Consider the following 22,048-nt stretch of genomic DNA (forward strand, 5'->3'; position numbering starts at 1 on the left):
GACGAAATGATGGGGAAATACAAGGACACGCAGTGACTCGCGATTGAAACTTTAATGGAGACAGGAATACGTGTAAGTACACATTAAAATAAAAAAATGGACCCGGTTCTATAATGGTCATACTAAGGAAATAAGAAAGTTGGAAAAATGAGCGCAAGTGAGCCCTTGTCGTTGCATTTCTTCGTCCGTTCGTCGCCTTACGCGCTTTCCCAACTATGCTGCCTAGCAAGGCTCGGAGGCCATGCTTCCTGAAGCGAGTTTCATTGCGTTGCAGACATCAATGCGCCGGCTTTTGTTGCCTCGGTATAGTTGCTTCAATATCTTCCTCGGTGCGTCTCTATAGCTGCGTCCGTTGGAGGAAAATAGTTGCATCATTGCATCCACGTGCTCGGTCGAGGCCATTAGGTCCTGACGTTGGTACCCTTTCCTGCCCTTGCGAAACCAACGTTGAAGCGCTTTCCTCCGCTCTGCTACGGCTCTCTTCGTGAGGGCCGGAGACCGACTGTGCACTCTCACATTTAGTCTTTCCATACTTGTTGCTGCACTACGTGTACGTCGGGCGAAGAGAGCGCGTAGTGTAGAGGTGCAGCGCCTATCGTTTTACTACGTTCGTGGCCCAACGCCGCATCAGCTGAGCAGCGCCGATCGAGTCCGATAGACACGGTGTGTGGTGACAGCGCCTCACGAGGACATCCTGTTTCGACAGCGACGGGTGTCCGAAGTAAGCTTCGGAGATGCCAAGATTCACGGGCACCGTCAAGCTGAAGCTATGCGAGGCGGTGGATCTTCAGCTGACGGACTTGATCACCAGCTACGCTAATGAGCCTTGCTCGAGCGCCGATCAGGGGCTGATAGACCCGTACGTGACAGTCAGCGTCGATGACATGTTTGTGACTCGCTCCAGCACCAAAGAGCATACTCTGAAGCCAGTCTGGAACGAGTGCTTTGAGGCCGAAGTGCATGGTGTTCGAAGCTTGGGGTTCACAGTGTTCCACTCCGCGTTGAGTTCTGCTGACACTATTGCTAACGGTAGCATCTCTTTTGACGAGCTGCTTAATTTGGCCAAGGAGCAAGGCAGCGGCGAGACCGACGCCTGGGTGAGTGCGCTCTTCAACTGCATAATTTCCGGCATTAGTTGTTAATGCTCTGCAGTTTAGCATAGTTATGCGTGCGCCATTTCATTCTAGCGGAAAAAGCTCGTTAGCATTTTTTTGTCATCACGAAATTTTACCTTGACTGTTCTGAGGAATCTCGCATAAAGGAAGCTATTACAGTCACATTTTCTTAGCGCAAATGTTTCACAGGATTAGTTAATTGAACAGTTTTTTTTTTCAGAAAATTAAATGTCTATAAATATTTATGCTGTGTCATTATGGTTGTAGTATAGATGAGATTACAAATTTGATATTTATTAAAATTTTTCTCAGTGCTACACAGCTACACTGTAGTCGCTGCACCCAACCAAAACACATCTCAAACGTAATCAAACGCTGCACCTAAATCTTCATCGTTTATAGGCATTTTGCTTGTTCTACATCCTGTTCGCGACTGTCTCTCAGAAGATGCGTTGGAATACGTTCCGGACTCAGAGGCGCTCCTGATTAATATTAATGAATTGGTCGGTTTTATGTTCGGCAGTAGTGTACGTGACGTGGTTTAATTTCCGCCTTGGCTTTCGTGTGTGTAAATAGCTATGGCTGAGGGAAACCGGTTTTATAAATATGCGTGCATGGTTGGACACTCACGTGCAGCTTTGCGTTTGTTCGGGCATATCCTGTATGGCGCGTGTTTCTCAGATTAGTTAAATGTAGTATACGCAATGCGTGTATTTATTTCGACGACACATTAAGCGTCGTCAGTATTGTGGGACAGGGTCACGAAAGACAGAATTGGCATAGTTTAGGTTTGGAGAAGCACAGTTCTTTAGCCTATAAACTTAGATTCACTCCACTGGCTGTGCTTTCAGGAAACTAATAAAACTAGTGTACCAGCGCATTTGATTACACCACACGTGTCCTTGGCCTAATTTGGCAGGCGCCTTTACGCTTATTTTATGCCACAAAATTCTGAACAAGTCTCTAAGAGCATTTTCTTAAAACGTCTACTCATAAGAATTCTGGTTGCTTTATGTTTAAACATAGTGGTTCACAGGTAGAGTGAGAAGAAAAATGTTCTGAAATAGGGCGTCACTTTGCAGTTGTTATTGCCGGTAAAGAGGGAATTCGTTGTTGTTTAGAATTAGGACCTTTAGTAAGTCCGCAAATTCACTATTATCAGGCAAACAGTTGAACTTGCACCTTGGTTTATTACTCGCAAAGCTTGACTCTGCACTGACATTGGATAAAGAAAGTGTGAGCATGCATAAGTTATAAACTGCGTGACCGTTAGGTACGGCGACTTTGGTGACTATAAGCAATAGTTTTTCGAAAGTCATGGTTTTGTGGGGTTTAACGTCCCAAAGCGACTCTGGCTATGAGAGACGCCGAAAGTCATGAAGGTCGTAGTTCATATTTAAACAACAAACTTAATACACCAGCAAGGACTCATTAAATTTGTTGGTTTGCACCCAAAAATTATATGCTGGGTATCGCCCAGCGTGGAAGGAGATTCTTTCAAGTGAGAAGGAGCTGAACAAAATATAGATGCGCTGCACGCTGAGGAACACTAGGCAGGATTGAAAATTTCTTCTTTGAAAATTGCAGTGTGCATTTCGGGGGAAAGCATACTCATCCACAGTGACTACTTTCAGCAGGAACTCAACCTTCGGTGCGGCGGCATATTCCCGGGATAGTAATAATAAAAAAAAATAATCCTTGGTGCAAATTAGTGAGCTTGAGTAACTTACTCTGAAATATATTTTGTCAGAATACCAAAAATATGTTCACGTATACAGGGACGGATCTGTCACACCAAGCGTCAACTGCAGCCATCAGGATGCCCGCTGAGAAGACAATGCTCCAGTTTGTTTTAGGGCATAATTCTACATAAAAAAAAAAAAATTGTGGCCTTGCAATGAGCGATTTGCCACGCTTGTGAGGAACAAACTCTAAAATGATGCATATCCACAGATTCAAAACATGCTTTAGGCCCCACCGCAGGGGTCCAGTGGTTAAGGTGTGCGGCTACTGTGCCGGAGTACATACTAGAGTTTGACACCGACCGCCGGCGGCTGCGTTTCGATGGAGGCGAAACGAAGTGGCTTCCTTGCGCTGTGCGATGTTAGTGGACGTTAAAGAATCCCAGGTAGTCGCATTTCCGGAGTCCTCCACTACAGTGTCCTTCATAGCCCGAGTCGCTTTGGGACGTTAAACCCTACAAACAAATTCTAAACTTGCTTTACAAATCTTGGGGAGTCTACTAAGCCGCACCAGCCTACCGGTCTCTGGCATTAAACACCAATGACCTCCTCACACCTGCTCGTGCTGAAGGACACGAGGTAGTATTTCAATGGATCCCTGCACACTGCGGGCTCAATGGATATGAGAAGGCCGATGCTGAAGGAAAGAGTGCTCTCAGCAGTGGCTTCCGACCAGCTGTCCCATTTTCAAAATCCGATGCCACTTGCCTTCTTACTAACTGTATAGAAAGTGGTGGCTTACTGAGCCCGGCCAGACGCCCAAAACATCCATCTCGAAAGATGTAAATTTCTGTTCCGTGTGGAATTCCGCGCCATCATGCATGCTTGCTCAATAGACTGCGCTTACACGTAGATTTCGCGCGCAACTACTTATATTTGATCTGAAAGGTGGACTCTCCAATAAGCGCCCCTTGTGTACCACAAGTATGAGAATGTTTCATATGAGTCAGAAAGGATAACTCTAGCGACTTTCTTAAAGCGTTCAGAGAACGGCCTCCCCCTCAGGACTCACTACTGGCTGCTTTACCGGTGAAATGGAACACTGTGCAGACAGTGCAGGCTTTTTGCCGCTTCTTGAGTGACACAGGACTCGATACACGATAGTGATCCACGTTCCCGTGCCTGCATATATTTTTGCATACCTCTTCTAACCACTGCGTCACCCATCACAGCCCTCTATGTCCTCCTCTTCCTCTTCCCCATTGCAGTCTAGTCGGTCAGATATTCAACTTTCCGGCTCACCTCTCTGTCTTTCCATGCAATAAACTCATCTTTCGACTATCTTTCTATCAATATTCAGCGGCAACTTAAAATAAGTTCTCATAAAATGGCTATAATGATTTGCTATGAACACTGATGCCATCAATTGAGACATCATTTGCAAATTGTTGCCAGGTTTGTAATGTCAAGTTAAGTTAGAGCATAAATAATGGGATAGCAAAACAATGCATCATTTCGGTACAGAGACTCCAAACTTTTGTCCTTTTCGTACATGCCATATTGTGGACCGAATCACTGATGATGGGTTGATGATTTAGTCTTGTCCATCTGTGCAGTAGTACTGTCATCGCACTGCATCAGTCAGATAGCCTGGCCTGCTGAATTATAGTGATTGAACTTAGATCATGATTTACAGATTGGTCTTGAACCGGCAGGAAAACTTCATGTGACGGTCAAACTGCTACCCGGTAAGCCTTTTTTGTCAAGACATTGACACAAACTATTTTCCACATTGCTTTCATTTACTTGAAGTTTCCAGCTATTGGGACTTAGTTTTTCACTTAGAGTAATTGTATCGAGCCATCAAAGTTGTCGATTTCGAGCTACGGTCACATCAGTTCATTTACACTCTAACCTGGGAGTCCAGACAAATACCCTTTGTCGGTGCTTGTCATGAGTTTCTATTGGTTTCTATAGAAAAAAAAAAAAACATATCTTCAACTTAAGGTAATGTGTAAAATATGTAACTAAAATTGTAATTCCTTCCTTTTACGGTTGCTTCGAGGATTGCGTCCTAATGCATTGTTACCTTGAGGTGAGTAAGTCAAGTAGCATTTATGTACAGTCTTCTCCAAAATTATACAACCCAAGAGGTTTCCTTCTATTCCCTCTCCTTCTATTCTCCGCCGCGGATTTCAGCGTGTAGCTCGGAAATTTTCTCGTGAGCTTCGGTCGGAATAGGTGCGCGTTCCAGCAAGTAAAACTTTGAACAATTTCAGTGTTAAACAAGTCAGGTCTTTTTAAAGACTCCACTTAAGTCTGGACTCTGGCCAGACATTATTGTGCAAGGAGGTCCTGTTGAGCTTTGGCGTGCAACCAGTACTAGAACTCTCTAGACACTGAATTATAAATAAATAAATAAATAAATAAATAAATAAATAAATAAATAAATAAATAAATAAATAAATAAATAAATAAATAAATAAATAAATAAATAAATATGTAATAAATATTAATTAAATAAATAATAAATAAATAATTTTATAAGTGACAAGTGGTTGTGCACTTATTTAGGTTTGCAATTTAGGCGCAGTTTTTTTTGAACGAATGCAGACGCTCGACCGCCATTTTAACACGTGGACCTTGTGGGAAATTTTGCATATGGTAGTATTAAAGAGCTCTGGTGACATGGGTGTGCCGACCCTGTGTTGTATACTGTGCGTTTTTTGCGCATGGTTAAGTACTTTCATGTCAGCAGAGGACGATGGTCACTCGAAGTTTTTTCTTTATCGGAATTAAGCTAATTGACGTTTTTTTTTCCTCATATACATCAGCGCAGCACGCGGGCTTAGGAATTTTCGGCGAATTGGGCTTGTTTCTGTCATCCCTCTTGTGGTTGTCAAGGATATCGCTGTGCTATTGCTGTAATTTTAAAGCCTGTATTTAGAGCGATATTATTCGTATATTAGGGCAATGATTTAATTTCAATGTACAAATGCTGCCGCACGTGAAAAGTGGTACATCGCTTGTTTGCTTTCGCCTATGTACGCCGCAGAGAACGTGACGGCGAGAAAGAGAAAGAGAGAGAAGGCAGAGAGGTTAATCAGGAAAGCTTCCGGTTTGCTACCATGCACTGGGGAAGGGGAATGAGTAGTTTAAAGGAGAAAGATAGAAGAGAATGATAGGAAAGGTAAGGCGGCGAGGAGCACAGTCACAGTTTCTCAATAAAGTTTGTGTCTCTCATAAAGCACGTAAGTGCTTTGAAGGCTTTGCCGTTAGACGCCTTCTGTGGCCATGGGCCGAGGATTTTCTCCTCTGTGAAAGGACGGCTGTCAAGATGGTCCAGAGCCGAACGCAGCGCATATCTTTCGCTTGAAAAAGCAGGGCACTCGCAAAGGAGATGCTGTGTGGTCTCTTCGCAGCCGCATCTTTCACAGTTAGGGCTATCCGCCATTCTCATCACATAAGCGTATTTTTTGGTGAATGCAACACCGAGCCACATACGGCACATCAGTGTTGTTTCGCGCCGCCCTTTGTTAGGGGGAACACGAAGGCGCAGCCCAGGGTCTAGTTCCCTGAGGCGTCGATTGGAAAATTCTCCTTTGTTCCAGGCTGAAAGCGTTAGCTCCGCCGCTAAGGAACGAAGTCGACAAGCTGCGTCAACTCTAGATATAGGAATGTTACAGTGAACGTGACGGCGGCGTTACGTTAACGACTACCAGGTTCTTGTCCGCTTCTCCTCCGGCTCAACAATTAAAAACTTAAATTAGCACATGGTGACACTGGCGTAAAACATGCAATGCGAAATGAACAGGGATATAAAACTTGAATTAAGTGGCTTTCTGAATTATTTCTTAAAAAAAAATCATGACATCTAATATAATTCCTCTTGCTTTGCTGTGTAAATTTCGAGGGGAGATTTGCAAACGACCTCGGCTAATTCACCTCTTGAAATCGAACTATAATTCTTCGAAATTTGATGTCATTCGATGTTGCGGTTATTTTTAAGCGATTTTTTTTCGTACCTATAGAAACCAGCTTCCTGGTTTGGCACTGTTGATCGCTTAGAGCAGCAGAAGTCTAGAGTTTGGGGTTTTACACTTTAGTTACAGAACTAGCATATCTGTTAGGCAATAAAAACTTTCTTGCGTTTTTTTAAATGTTTTCTCATCAGTGAATATATTTTTCTCAGCATTGCACATAGTTTTAGTCAAAACCAACTCACTTGTGACTTTGCTCTTTAATTGCTATTTACGCGACAGTACTGGTATATAAGTGTTCACATGTCACAGGAAGTGTTATGTCACAGGAAGTAATTTATATCATTTATTATTGCGCATATGCAATTTGCTACCCACGTTTGCAGTACGATGGGTCTAGCAGAAGCGCTCTCTAGCTATTTATTTTGCATGTATCTCTGCTTGTGTGTGGCAATAATTACCAGGCCACTTTTTCGGTGTGTGCAGACATATGCTTTTTGGCTACAATTACTTTATATATCTACACTCTTCTAAGTTGTTTGTTTTGCGGCCACTTGAATGTTCGCTTATAAAGTTCCAGAGTACTAATATTCTCTGCACCTTTTCCCTTGTACTATGCATGCAACCATTATTGGTGATAGGTATTATGATTAGTTTAGTCACATGATAAGGCTTGTGTCTTACACAAAATAACTATATTTCATGCACACATTTGAAAAAACGTGCTCAATCACGCCCTCAATCAATCGTCTTTCCCCGACTCAATCACTTTTTTACTCTCGGATTCATTTCCTCGCTGCAAACCCTTTCTCCGCTTTATAACCACTGTTCGTCTGATATTTTTATGTTCCACAGAAGAGAATGTCGCAGAAGAGGATCACCATGAATGCGGAGAATGGCAAAGCCTAATTGAACCCAGTGGGGCCGTGCGTCGACCTAAGGTCCACGTGGTGAATGGGCACAAGTTCGTAGCTACCGTGCTGAGGCAGCCAACCTTTTGCTCCCATTGCCACAGATTCATCTGGTACGGCTTAGTGTCTTGTGGAATCGCTGGCACCTACTGCTTGATTCGGAAATTTTTATTGACGCAAAATGCATGGAAATACTTTTTCCTTACCCGCACCACCATATATCGATGAAGCAGTCATTTGTGCTGGACGAGCCATATGTAGCGTGTATAGTGAGTCTAAAGCGGACAAAACAGTGCCACAAATCATGACGAGCTGCGCTTGCCATAAGCCATAAATAATTGTTAGCAGTAATTTATTACAGACGGAGTTGGAAAAGCTGAGCTTCTAGTTCTTCTTTCTTAGGTGTTTTTATTTTACGTCTAGACCTATAGATTTCGGAATAAGCCCTGTATTCGAGGGCAAACTGTAGAGGCTTCCTGAGATGCATTCCTTATAACACCGTAGCGTTAGTGGTCTCTTTCTCCAGAATATTTGGGGGGTCAGCTCCTACGTAGTGAGCAAAAATCACGACATGGCACTGGCAGGTTGCGCTGATCCCCAGCCGAGAGCGCGTACCCCTACGCCACGCCCAGCGCATGAGAAACGGATTGTAATTCTTCTTGTCTAGCGTGAGGATGATAGTAGCGACAATAATGATGCACTTAGTGATAATGCTGATAGTGACGACGGTAATGATGACAGCAGCGATAAAAGTGATGATGATGGTGATGATGATGATAGTACGAGCGACGATGAGGATGCAGTTAGTGAACACAGTTCTGTAAAGTGGCTTTCGCCATGTCCGCTCTTAAGCAAGCTTTTAAGCGCAGTCCTGCAATTTTTGAGTCGGACACCCTACTGCTTGACCACGCAGGCTCGCTTCTACTACAGCTTGGTTAAAGCACGGCTTCATTTCTATCTCGCGAGGTCCTTCTCATATTTTGACAACTTACGACTGTATTCTGATAAGCGCGCTAGATAGCAGAAGCTCATATTTGAGGATTTGTGACCTATAGGTAACTGCACGTAAGTGAATGAGAATTCATAAAAGAAGCCTCAGGCGGGATTCTTTGACGTCTTCGCTTCGTACCCTTTTAGGCGGAGCTTCAGCTAGTCCGCTCCGATTTCTAACGAAACGTTTTCTTAAAGTTCCCCTTTGCGCTGTAACCATTTGTACAATATTTAGAGACAGGTTTTATCTTAGTGCATATCACAAAGGTTTCCAGTTCTATGAACCCCGTTGGTTTATGTACTTTTACAGGCAGCAATGTGTTGAGAATAATATAAATAATTATAGGCTGGTATATCGGTTCTGTAGTTGTTAAACAAAACCTTCGAACCTATTGTCAACCATTCATTAAAAGCAGTGCTTTTACGCAATGGCTATTTTTTGCCCGTTGAATGCATTCACAAGCATTCTTTTAAACTTTTTCATTGTGTCTACGACACTCTCTAAAAGGTGAAAAAGAGTGCAATATATGGTTGTCTGCTCCAAATGTTAAGCGAACTCATTATTTTCATATTCAGTATCTCTGTTTGATGAATTGTTGTGTTAAAAAGCTTGGATCTTGCTATTTGTTAGACCTAGTGTACCCTTTAAAGGCTTCGAGAAGTTCGTGTGATCCCGAGCTCAAACTGCCAAATGAGCCACTGAAATTGTTATTTAATACTTGTGTATGATGTGCGGTGGGAGAGTTACGTCTGACCAGTTGGTTACCTTGCCAAGCAGCTGATACCAGCGTGTCATCAGACGTTTAACGCTTCAGTATTTAGGTTCATGGCTTTAAATCATTGTTGAAGGCTTTTTTTTCAAATTAACATTTTCTGTCTCTATTTCTAGGGGCATCGGTAAGCAAGGCTACCAGTGTCAGGGTAAGTTCCCGTGTCTTTGAAAAACCACCTTATTATTTTACGACGGTTTCATTCTTTAAAAACCTGTATCTAAAGGACAATTAGAGAAGCCTGAAGGGAAGAAACTGGTACTGTTACATCGTGACCGCTGCTTGTTTAGCTGTCGGGCGATTATTGTTCTTGCAGCTTTCACGCTGAAAACAACCATAGCATGGACAATTAGGTCGCTAGCAACGATAGCATGGCAGAGAAATATGGCACATATTTCTCTGCCATGTATTTCAATCCCGAACATTGCCGCAGGTTAGTCTGACATTTGCATCTACAAGATCAGTGACGAGAGACCTGCTCATAACGGAGCTGTCGGCTTCGGTTGCGGCTCACATATCCTGCAGACATTGGTACATGAAATACTATTGTGTTTTCCTCCTTTTTAAATTGAATCAAGATTTGCGTGCTCTGTAGTATAGTTCAGAACAGAGATGGCTCTTTGAAAAAGCTGATGCATATTAATTTAAGATTCACGCTGAAAACAACCATAGCATGGACAATTAGGTCGCTAGCAACGATAGCATGGCAGAGAAATATGGCACATATTTCTCTGCCATGTATTTCAATCCCGAACATTGCCGCAGGTTAGTCTGACATTTGCATCTACAAGATCAGTGACGAGAGACCTGCTCATAACGGAGCTGTCGGCTTCGGTTGCGGCTCACATATCCTGCAGACATTGGTACATGAAATACTATTGTGTTTTCCTCCTTTTTAAATTGAATCAAGATTTGCGTGCTCTGTAGTATAGTTCAGAACAGAGATGGCTCTTTGAAAAAGCTGCTGCATATTAATTTAAGACGCTAATGTTAACACACCTTGTACAATTTTCTTGAGCTGTTCTTTTGAAGGAGAGCTTTTTCAATTACCGTAGGAACTACTGAATGCTAGATTAAAGATGTAAGTTCTGACAGGAGAAAGTTTGTTTTCCTGATAAAAACCACAAAGAGCTCGAGCATTTAATTTGAAGTTTTTGTGCATTTTAATGAGGCAGCATCAAGGCTGCCTCATTGAAATGCAGCGGAAAACCGGGCGTCGACGTTGTGATCGAAAAATCACGAGCGCACCCGTGGAAGGTGGTTGCTAGCATGTCGCGTGACCATGTATTGATTGATCAGCGGGTATGCGAAGCCAAAATGCTACATAGTTGGCTGGTGGGAATCGAACGCAGGTATGTTAGATCCCGAGTCAGATTTATTACCTCGTACTAGAGCGCATTGTATTGAATTGAACTGAATTGTTTTGTGTTGAATAGAGTTATTTTGTATTGTAGTGTAGTTGTTATATTGTATTATCTCACAATGAAGGCAATACAGATAAAAAAAATAACTCTAGGTCGCGCAAGGATGTTCGGTCTTCTTGAATAATGCGTAGTGTACAACTGCAGTATTTATGAGATAATAAAGGATAATAGATAATAGAGAGAATAACAAAGTAGCAAAGTACATGCGCGTTAGTGAGGGCGTTCGTTACCCTTACAGTGGAGCTTAAGTGTGTTTAATGTTTTTTCGTAAAAATTGTCATGAAGCTCTGGTTTAATTTTTCCACTGATTTGTCGCAATCAGCTAGGTGCTACCCTGACGTTTTTTTTTTTCACTTTCACATTATAGTGTGCACATGTGTGGTCCACAAGCGATGTCATCAGCATGTCGTCGCCAGGTGCTCCAAGATGAATGAAAACTGTTGTGACGAGGTTAGTGCACATGTGAAATTTTTTGTATAACTTCCGATACCTTGAAATTTCTGCTTCCAGTGCAGACGTGCTAAATTTTACTTATGAATCATTTGGAGCAGGTCTTTAAAGGCATGTCATATTTGTTAGTTGCATTTAAAGATAATTAATTCGACCACCGTACATCGGAAATCAGGATAATGCAAACTTACAACTTGGCCATTGCAAGTGCCCATGTAAGTCTCTCGTATCGCACGCTCTCTAAAGAGGTGCTACAGATATTGCACTGCTTAATTCTAAGCAGGCTGCGTGAAGGTTGTCCAGCACAGCAAGAACTGTCGAATAGCCCTAATAAGAACGCGAAATCTATGTCACATGTAATAAGAAGCTATCTGTTGTGCGTCTGCTGCAGCTACTGCAGGGTTCACGTAAGAGGCGCGTCAGATAACATGTGACATAGATTTCGCGTTATTAGAGCTATTTCGACAATTCTTGCTGTGCATGGACAACCTGCACGCAACCTGCTTAGCTTTTCTGAGGTTCGCGCCAGTCCGCAGCGGAAACTGATCAACCGTCCAGCATCCGCCGGTTAGTTAAGTCTAACTGCTCGCCTTTTCAGAGTTCGCACGCTAATTGGACCATATCTGGCGTTTCTTTCCCCCCTTTGTTTAATGACACCTCTATGCCGCTGAGTGTTTCTTTCACTCCCATCTGCATGATTTCGTTCTTCAAGTGCAGTCAAGCTCGTCATGTGTGCCGTTCACCGATCGGGGAGTCCAGTGTTCTTGCTTATGACTGTGCTGCTCGCGGGCGTGTGTGAAGCGGTGGAGCGCCGCTCAGGCTTAGTATTTTGGCACCTTTCTGCTTTTGCGTCCCAGTCTTTATTCACGCGATAATACATTGGTTTTCAGTTTATAGGGCTCAGGGCTATGAGGGACATTGTAGTGGAGGGCTGCAGAGTAATTTCGACCGCCCAGGGTTCTTTAACGTGCACTGACATCGCACAGCTCACGGGCGCCTTGCTTTTCGTCTCCGTCAAAAAGCGAGCGCCACGGCCAGGATTCGGTCCCAGATTATTGGGTTCGGCACTCGAGCGCCCTAACCACAGCGGCACCGCGGCGGGGCGCAATAAAATATTGACGGAGCCGTAAGGAACAGTCATTATTACCTTGTTGTTCTCATCTCACCAGAAAGCAACCGTTGCCACCTTTTATAAATTAATTTCACTGCACCTTACTAGTTCTTGAAAGATTTTTGCTGTGATTAGACAATTAAGACACTTTTTTTGTACACTAAACTTTGAATTAATGAGCTATTACTGTATAAGTGACATGACTGAGCTTGTATTGTCCGCATAGTTTGTGAAACCGGTCACAAACTGGTGTTATCTTCGTGCAGGTGGTTGTGTATGACAATAAATATAATTCAGTGTGCTGTCGTTTAAGTGTGGTGGACGACAGAGGCCTTGAAGCTGCTAGTATTGCGTCCATGTGCTGAATGTTAACATGCAGACATTTTTTTAAAAAAGACGCCCTAAATGCTCTTTTTTATTTTAACATCTGCTTTATAAACAGCATGCTGCTATCTGCATGTATAGTTGTACCTGCTACCTAGCGTTCGCCTTTGTGCATATTTAGTTTAAGCGTAATGATCAAGTTCTGTTTTCTTCTCAAATTCTAATCAGGTATTTTATTTTTTTTTAAGCTTTTTGTTCCAGTTTGTATGTATTACTGGTATGTCCTTCCTGCTGTAACCTCCTGCGAGATTGGCAATATCGATAAATAAATAAATAAATAAATAAATAAATAAATAAATAAATAAATAAATAAATAAATAAATAAATAAATAAATAAATAAATAAATAAATAAATAAATAAATAAATAAATAAATAAATAAATAAATAAATAAATCAGGTTAATTGAGGTGATCATGTTGGTGCACTGTGATGCCACAGTTATTTGAAGTCTTAATGAAAATTTTAAGGAATGCTTTAAGCAGAATTGTTCTGGTTGTAGAGATCAAGTGAAACCAGGTTATGCAATGCACTGTCTCCCTGACCATATAAAGCAAATTCGCTGCAGTCTGTATTCACACAGTGTACTGTGATGCGAAAATTAGGCCTGAAATCGTTATCCTACAAACACTGTGTGATTACTACCTTAGTAAGTGTCCTGTTAAAGCAGCTGCTGCTAACCTGGCTGTGTAACGTACCGCTTTAGATAGCCTGAGTGTTAATTAGTCATGAATTTTAATTAATGTTTTTTTATTTGCTTTAATATTAACGGTATCTATCAGCAGTACTGAATTTTTGAGTAATGGGAAGAAATCAATGTGCAGAAATAAAGTCCAGAAGGCTGGCGTTCTTAGAGATGTTAAAAACGAGACAGTTGTTCCTGCGGAATATCTGCAGTTACATGCATTGTAATGTTTATTTCTTCGACGCGGCAGGGTTCAGCAGGCAGCCGGATCAGCATGAATGTGCCACACCGGTTCACAGCCCATACTTTCGCGCGGCCAGTCTTTTGTGATCACTGTGGCTCCTTGATTCACGGCCTTTTACAACAGGGTCTCCGCTGCAAAGGTATGCACGTTGCTGCACGCTTCAATTGTTCAGTGGTGGTGGCGTGACTTTAGCATTGTCTACACACTTTTCCGGAGCACGAAGTTTGTATCAAGGTCTATCCCATAGATGTCCTAGGGCAGTCCATTTGTTCGGCTTCAGGATGTACCAGAATACCTTGAAGTCTCCCAGGAGGACTCTGCAGTAGTATCGAGGTCGTAAAGCAGCCACGTTAAATAAAAAAAAGGACTTTATTTTGCACTGTTTATAAACAACGTTTACTGAAAGTTTGCAACAATTTTTTTTATTCATATATCGCATGATATATATGTGATGATATACCTTTCAGAGAAGCCAATAGTCATTGAAGCTTAGAAAATCAGGGGAATGTATATCATTATGATCGCTTCTGCAAACTGGAAATGGCTGCCTAATTATCATTACACGAACGATAAATAAATGAAGAAAATGAGAAGACAACCATATTCGACAGTAGGATGCAAACACGCGACCTCGGCTTTTTAGGTATATTGCTGTACCAACTGACCTAAGGCCGCGGCCGTCTATCCTTGCACTTTTCGTGTGGGTTCGTGTTCCATGTAGCCTATTTCTTGTTTTATTTTGTTACCACCTTTGTATGCACGTTGCCTTAAATAAACGTGCGGTTGTTATGGCAAAAAAGAATAGAACTGCTCTGCATGCTTTTAAACAAGATGTATGATGGAAGGTCTCAGTGCATACAGCAGCTCGATATTAAAGATATCCTATCAAGAACGTATTTAGCATACTGATGACATGCCTGGGAATTCTTGTGAAGGTAACTCCAGGATGTGCAGTGTGTCAGTCCTGCCAAAGGATAGGGTTGATCTATTGTTGAGTGTGTTTACTCAACACCATCTTGTTCTTTCTTTCGACACAGCTTGCAAGATTAATGCTCACAAGCATTGCCAGAAAAACATTGCCAACAGCTGTGGCGTCAATGCTGTGCAAATGGCAGAGGCCCTCAGTGCCATGGGCATTTGTGGTGAGACGCCGGGTGACCGGAAGAAAGTGGTGAGAAAATTGGTGCCTTCTTCTCGTTCCTGTTCAGACAAGACAGCAGCCTAGTATTTTTCATAGAACACGCGAGAAAATATTCTAAGCTGCCGTTTCTTGACTGCGGATGTAAAATGGGCGTTAAGTAGATCCTAAGCACTTTATGGTTGGTTGGTTGGTTTGTGGGGTTTAACGTCCCAAAGCGACTCAGGCTATGAGAGACGCCGTAGTGGAGGACTCCGGAAATTTCGACCACCTGGGGTTCTTTAACGTGCACTGACATCGCACAGCACACGGGCGCCTTATGATCACTTTATGATCACTTATGACCCCTTTATGATCACTTTATGAGCACTTTATGATCAGTTATGCATATGGCATAGATTTCGTATACAACAACCCTTTTTCTGTCCTCCATGTTGACCAATTTGCGCTATGCAAATTGTTCTGTCATATTTTAATTTCTTTTGTCATATTTTAATGAAATTGCTACGTCCTTTGGAAAATCGGAAGGAACCAGAAAATCTGCTATGCTTTTTCATTTTTCGCTTATGCAGAAGTACAGCCGCCCAAATCTTTAAGTGGTACGCTTGACGGTCATATTTTTTGTGATTCTGAGCGTTAAAGAGGCGCTAACCTGTGAAAAGTCCAAGTATAAGCAAGTATAAGAAAGATTAACCAAGTCCTTGGTTAATCTTTCCCTTCCGGCAAGCTTTATTCGCCCTCAAGCACAAAAAGTACAGAAAGGCGGCAATCGCGCGCGCCAGTTAAATATTTGGCTGGCTTTACATCCTTATTTTTTTGCTTGGCTGCTCATTTGTAATTTGCTTATTTATGTTTCATGCTAATTAATCTTGCACTGTCTAGTTTCCACCCGGAAGTATCCCATATGCAAGGGAAATATATTAATGGAGGTAAGAATTTTTATCTTCTAATCTCGATCATTTTTGATATCCCTCTGCGTGCCATTATGTACGCATAATTCCTTAAGGTTTCAGACCACATGTACTTTGACATTTTGCACAATGCGAGCACTTATATGTTTTGTTTTGATCAATAGACCCTCAAGGCTGTTTGGGCACATAGAGGAGGAATAGTAGCTACAAGCAATTGAATCCTACAAAAGAATAAATACGCAAACTGGAGTTAAGGAGGCAGAAAACAATGTGTAAAAATGACACTTAAATATACAATGTCAGCTATGATATACATAAAGAAAGGTTGAACAGTTTGAATAAGGCTCCCAGTTATAGTCTTAACTGTGGCGGTCTTGGATAATTGATAATATGGGACGATGGCCGTTGAGAGAGAAAGGTGGTTGCAATTAATGGAAGCGCGCAGTATGAATATTTAAAAGAAAGCTCTGTTTTTCATAATCGGATACTAACCGTATGAGTATAATCCAGTTTAGGCGTTAGATGCGCTGCCGGTGAGATACATTTATTACGAAATATCGGAAGGTATAATTTATGAAAAGGCAGAGATTACACCACACTGTAATCTGTACATCTGTGTTCCTAGTTGCGTGTACCTTTACTGTAAGTCTTGTAAGTCTTCACAAGACATTGCTTCACTGCATCGGTAACGTGACAATTTATCTTGTTCATATATGCTTACTTTATAAAGAGCCAAGAATTGAGCTGAATACTGAAGGTATGTTCCAGACAACACGTCCTAATGCTTGGTTTAGCAGCAAGGGGTGTTGCTAGTATCCAGATAAGATTATATGACAGCACATTGGCTATTCCGCTTTGCTTGCTCCCCCGTTTTAGACTTTAGGTACAGCTGTGTTAAGAGCGGCTGCAGTTTTTAAGCACGCGAATAGAGAGTAGCGCTTCAGATCTATTGAATCTATGACCCCCGAAAGGCACAGAATGCTGCTACCTTACCATTTTTTTTTTCGCCGCCAAATTTGTTTCATTGTGCACAAGAGTGATTTAAACCAATCTGTTATGAAAAATAAAATTCACTGAATAAGCTTAAAAAAATGGCCTGTTTTGGCTTATGCGGTCTATTATGCCAAGAGACATGCATTACTAATTCAGTGTCGCTCAGGAACTGTGTACCAATAAGCATTTTAAAGATCTAGAAAAGCACTCGGGGCTACATTTGTTAAGTTCATCAAGGCTGCATAAGTCATTAACATTCATGACTTGCATCTATATTAGACATCAAATTTCAACAAGGTGTTACCGGCATGGCTGAAATGCACATGACTATTCAGGTCAGTTGAATACATGTAGTAATGATTCGAAGGGTAGGTAGCGTGTATAATTTCATTTCATCTAATCTCATCACCACTGTTAGTGAACAAGCCTGTTCAACCATTTCTAGTCTACCCAAATTATCTTTTCGCATTACTACATTTAACAAGGTGTTACTGGCATGGCTGAAATGCACATGACTATTCAGGTCAGTTAAATACATGTAGTAATGATTCGAAGGGTAGGTAGTGTGTATAATTTCATTTCATCTAATCTCATCACCACTGTTAGTGAACAAGCCTGGTCAACCATTTCTAGTCTACCCAAATTATCTTTTCGCATTACTACATTTCTACTCTTCTTTGTATACCGTAACGGCTCCCGGAAAGCTTTGTTCATGATTTACTTGTTAGCGGTTTTCATCTGCCAGCCCTTTCTCGCTTTACAGTAACGTAACAATAAAACAAAAAAGACTGAATAGACCTAAGATAGCTTTTACATGATGCAATAAACCGGATACTGCTAGCAGCCATAGTCTTGTGCACAGTTCATAAATTTGGCGACATATTCGAGACAAGTGACCCCAGGCAGTCAATAATTGTCAAAATGTTTCAACAACGAAGTCGCAGCAGCATCGCTGTCTGCCTATCTGAGCGAAAACTAAACCTAACAACTGAGTGCAAAAAGGAACAAGATATTTATTTGCTTTTCATTTCTTTAGGGAAGTGATGTTAAAGCAGGAGTTGTAAACGTTTTCTGTTTACTTTGGAAATAAGTAACATACTGCAAGAAGTTGAAAAGGTTTCTTTTATATTAGGCACTAAGAAGCCCTTATACTTGTTGGTTTGGTTTATGGGGTTTAATGTCTCAAAGCGGCTGAGGCTATGGGTGCCGTAGTGAAGGGCTCCTGAAATTGGGACCACCTGGCGTTCTTTAACGTGCGCTATCTCAAATCACACAGGGGCCTAGTTTTTCGCCTCCATCGAAAAGCTGCTGCCGCGGTCGGGAATCGATCCCTCATACTTGGGAACAGTAGTTGAACGCCATAACTACTGAACCAGCGTTTTGGGGCCTCTTATTCTTATTAGCCTTCCATAACCACTCAAGAACAGACTGCCGAAATATTGTTGTACACAGCAAAGAAATTCAAAATTAGGTTTCTCTATTTCTGGGCTGCTATATGCTAGATTATTGTTCAAAAGGCGTTTTTCTTATGAACATTATGAAAAAAAAAAAATCAACAGGACATGTCAGTTCATCTTGTAAGCAGCAATGTCTTTCTTGGTGGATGTTGCATGCAAATTGTTCTGGTAACGTTCTCTTAACTCGCTGCAGGTACGCTACATTGCCAAACGGTCTTTGGAAAAAATGCAGCAAGGAGCTGTCGTCGCACGTTTCCGAAGAAAGCCAGTGCCGTCCTTGTACTGATGGCCCAGCAGAGATTCATTTTTGTTGTGCAGTTTATTTTTATATCTTGCGGATGAGGCAGGATGTTTTTCCTAATGGCACATTAGTGCCCTGCAGATTGGTTTGTGCACTGGATGAATCCGGCTAATTTGTTTTGCTCACTGTCATAATCATTTTAATCTCTGTTACTTAATTGGATGTGTAGCCTTCAAATTATATTTACTGTCTCAGGAAAACTCGGAGATCATGAGTGGAATATCAGGATCATTGTCAGGGAGTGCAGGTAACACCTCGTTCATGACTTACACCCCACTGTAGCAGGGGTCTTAAACTCGTGATGCTATGAGGGCCTTATTGAGCAAATATCATCTCTCGAGGGCCAAAAGCCAAAAAGAACAAAACATAATAATAAAAGCAAATAATTAAACATTAGGCAAATTAAAAAAGAACAATACAATACATAAAAATAAACCGCTATGCCTTGTTCTTAGGCGAAGAAAAATATCGCAGTTCGCCGGGCTGCCGACGTCATGGACAGATTGAACATGAACATTTGAGTGCGATGGGGCCTTGCGGGGACACAGGGTGCTAGGGGGCCCCGAATACCCCTGCGTCAATAAATGTTTTGTCCTCCTCCTCCTCCCATTTTTCACGAAAAAAAAAAGCGGTACAAAAATCGAACGGGGGCCACTTCACGATGACTTGGAGAGAGCTTTTAAAGAAATTCAGAGGTTAATAACTGCCCTAGTAATGTATGCTTAAATAAAAAAATTAAAGAGCACTGCAGAATCCGCATTGGAGTAATGCGAAAGCACGGATGCTGCTGTTGGTTGCTTCTGGTTGCTTCTGGTTGCTTCTAGTTGCTTAATTCAATTCTTGTTTGCCAATTTTAGTTTTTGGTACTTTCAAAATACGCACCAATCCCTTCCGATGCCTTTTTTTGGCCCGACTTCAGGTTGCGTGACGTCACACTCTTGACGCAATTTTAATTGACTGATTTAAATTACTATATTAGTATTTGATACATTCAAATGTGGCGCCAAGCCATTGGCTAATGAGACCATTTTCGCCTTTGCATTTCCATTTTTGCCTCTAATTAACTATCTAACTGATTGGCCTAATTATTTTCTCGGACACAACATTACGTCACCCTCTATCGGTTGACACCACTCATTAACCTCTACCACTTCTCAATTACTCACAACTGCTGCGGACACAATTTTGCGCGTTCTGCCTCTAATCATTTACCTAATTAAGTTACTGGCCTAATATTTTTTTCGGACAACATTACGTCACCCTCTATCGATTGACACCACTCATTAACCTCTACCACTTCTCGATTACTCACAACTGCTGTGGACACGATTTTGCTGACGCGGTCTGCGGACAGAAATCTGAACACAGCGAAGTAATGCTTTCGCATTAATAAATATATATACTTGGAGATAAACAGAGGGCGAGTTGTCTGGCGCCTTGCTCTTGGAGGCATTTGAGGCCTGTCCGATGTTCACGCGAAATAAAGGGATAATTCTTTTCACTTTTCACAAAAAAAGTGTACCATTTGGAGACGGGTCATTTTAACTGGCAAAAGACTGATGTTGAACCCAAATTGCGAAGCCGGCACGGGATCACGGAACAAAGACTGAAATATTTGGAGCCGGCTGGCTGCGTGTTCGAGACCCCTGAACTATAGTGCCGCGAACCTTTGAAATCTTATTTGTTACTCTTTAGCAGACGCCAGCATGCGGCCTTATCATGTGACACTAGCGAACGGACCGATCTTGTGCTTTTTGCTCATGCTCCGTATTGCGAAACGCGCCTTTATCACATTCTTTGTAGCGTGCAGATGCGCCGAGATTAAGCCTGGAATAATTGCAAGCAAACACAACATTTTCCACATTATTCCGGACATTTCCAATATCTCTTGGCTGGCCTATTTAGATGTTTGGGGGCCGATTTTAACTTCAGCATTTTCCAATGTTCGACGGCCGACGATCACGATTTCTGCTGTGGACGCCAACTTGTTGCTCAATTCTTTTGCGTGCGCAAGTTAGCCCAATAAAGAGTTTCTTCTAGTGCAACGCTTGTCTCTTCGTTTATCGCTTACGGTAGGGTCCCCACCTAGTGATAATAGAGATATTTAGCACACTGTGATCCGCTATCCGCTACCGTGATCCACCACCGCGCGTTCCACTACGCATGCCCAGATCACTTTGACGTCAATAGATGGCGCCACATACTGGATGTCGGCACATAGACCTGCCGCATCGGTACCAATCAGCTTGTGCGCCCACGAGTGGTAGAGAGTCACGGTGGCGGATCGCGGATCACGGTATGCTAAGTGTCCAAAAGAGCAGCGACTCTAGAAACAGTTATTGTTTTTTTTTCTTTAATTCTGCCGGGAAATAGTCTTCTGCACAGCGCCTCAGAACCTGCAGTAAATAGCATTGCTTACTGAAATGAGTGTATCGACGCGGTTGTGTTTCTAGCAAGGAATAATGAAATTATTTTGAGCGATCTGATTACACTATCTCTCATTGCTGTGTGCCCTTTATTACGTCACTTGCTCCAGTGACGTCGAACTTGCAAGCTGTGATTATTAGCACTAGGATTAGTTTCAACTCTGTATTTATGGATTTTTAAATGCATGGAGAAAAGTAGTGCCAAACACTTCGCAATGAACAACTTGCAGATTGGCTATAGGGCTAGCTGCTTCATGAGTAATAGGACGAAAACAGCGAGTAAGAAGATACGAAATATGCACAGCAAAAAGGGGGATCGAATTTTGCATAACGTCCCTACTAAGCGACCTCCTTTTTGAGTGTCATGTTGGTGAGCGTATAACTGATCGAGTTCACCATATTCGAAATGTTTTTGAAACAACCCCCTCTCGCTTGTTGCTAACCCGAAAAATCCAAGTAAGTAAGCAACTGAGGATCTTTTATCTAGCTTGAATTTTCGAACCACTGCATCTGCGGTGTAGGCACACCCCTGTTCAAAAATTTCCGTTTGCAGTTTCAGTCCGCACACTAAGCCTGTAAAAGGGGGCATCGGCTTCGCCTTAGTGAAGCGAGAATTACGCATGACATCATGAATTAAGCCTTCACAATGCTTGAACCGCCTTCTTACCCAGCTAGCCACTTTGGAAGCTAACCGAACATAGCTATTTATCTCTGGCTTCCAAACTTAACGTAACATTTTTGAAGACACTGTTTCTGCTGCTGCGTTCACAAATGTTTTTGTGATAAGGTATACGTGAGAGGCTGACATAATATTACACCGTTGACGCACTCATACGCAGTAACATTGTATGATCTTGTATCAATTTCTTCTGCACAATCTCTTTCTGGTTGTGTGCGCGTGAGCAACATTACTGGCGTACGTCTATCAAGTGGATAGGCGGGAATGTTCGGGCCTTTTAAACATAGGCGAGGTTGGCCAAGCCTGCTTCCGGGAGGAAGTAGTTCTCTAACGAACTGGCTCTTGGTGCTTGTATGCATAAAATGCTAAACCACGCCAACGCAGAAATGTAAAACCATA

General features: G+C 42.1%; 1 protein-coding gene across 1 annotated transcript; it reads left to right on the forward strand.

The window, feature by feature from the left end:
• Positions 1 to 210: 210 nt before the first annotated feature.
• On the forward strand, positions 211 to 20,575 carry LOC146176118 (calcium-independent protein kinase C-like). The gene is made up of 9 exons (XM_084582453.1): positions 211 to 1,097; positions 4,494 to 4,545; positions 7,633 to 7,801; positions 9,568 to 9,599; positions 11,240 to 11,322; positions 13,751 to 13,883; positions 14,782 to 14,915; positions 15,765 to 15,811; positions 18,437 to 20,575. Exons 1-8 carry the CDS (start codon positions 735 to 737, stop codon positions 15,804 to 15,806), a joined length of 1,008 nt encoding a protein of 335 aa, XP_084438579.1. The 5' UTR covers positions 211 to 734; the 3' UTR covers positions 15,807 to 15,811; positions 18,437 to 20,575.
• Positions 20,576 to 22,048: the final 1,473 nt, after the last annotated feature.

Source organism: Amblyomma maculatum, chromosome 10 (assembly GCF_055883805.1).
Source record: "Amblyomma maculatum isolate TAMU_Amacu chromosome 10, ASM5588380v1, whole genome shotgun sequence".
Taxonomy (NCBI): domain Eukaryota; kingdom Metazoa; phylum Arthropoda; class Arachnida; order Ixodida; family Ixodidae; genus Amblyomma; species Amblyomma maculatum.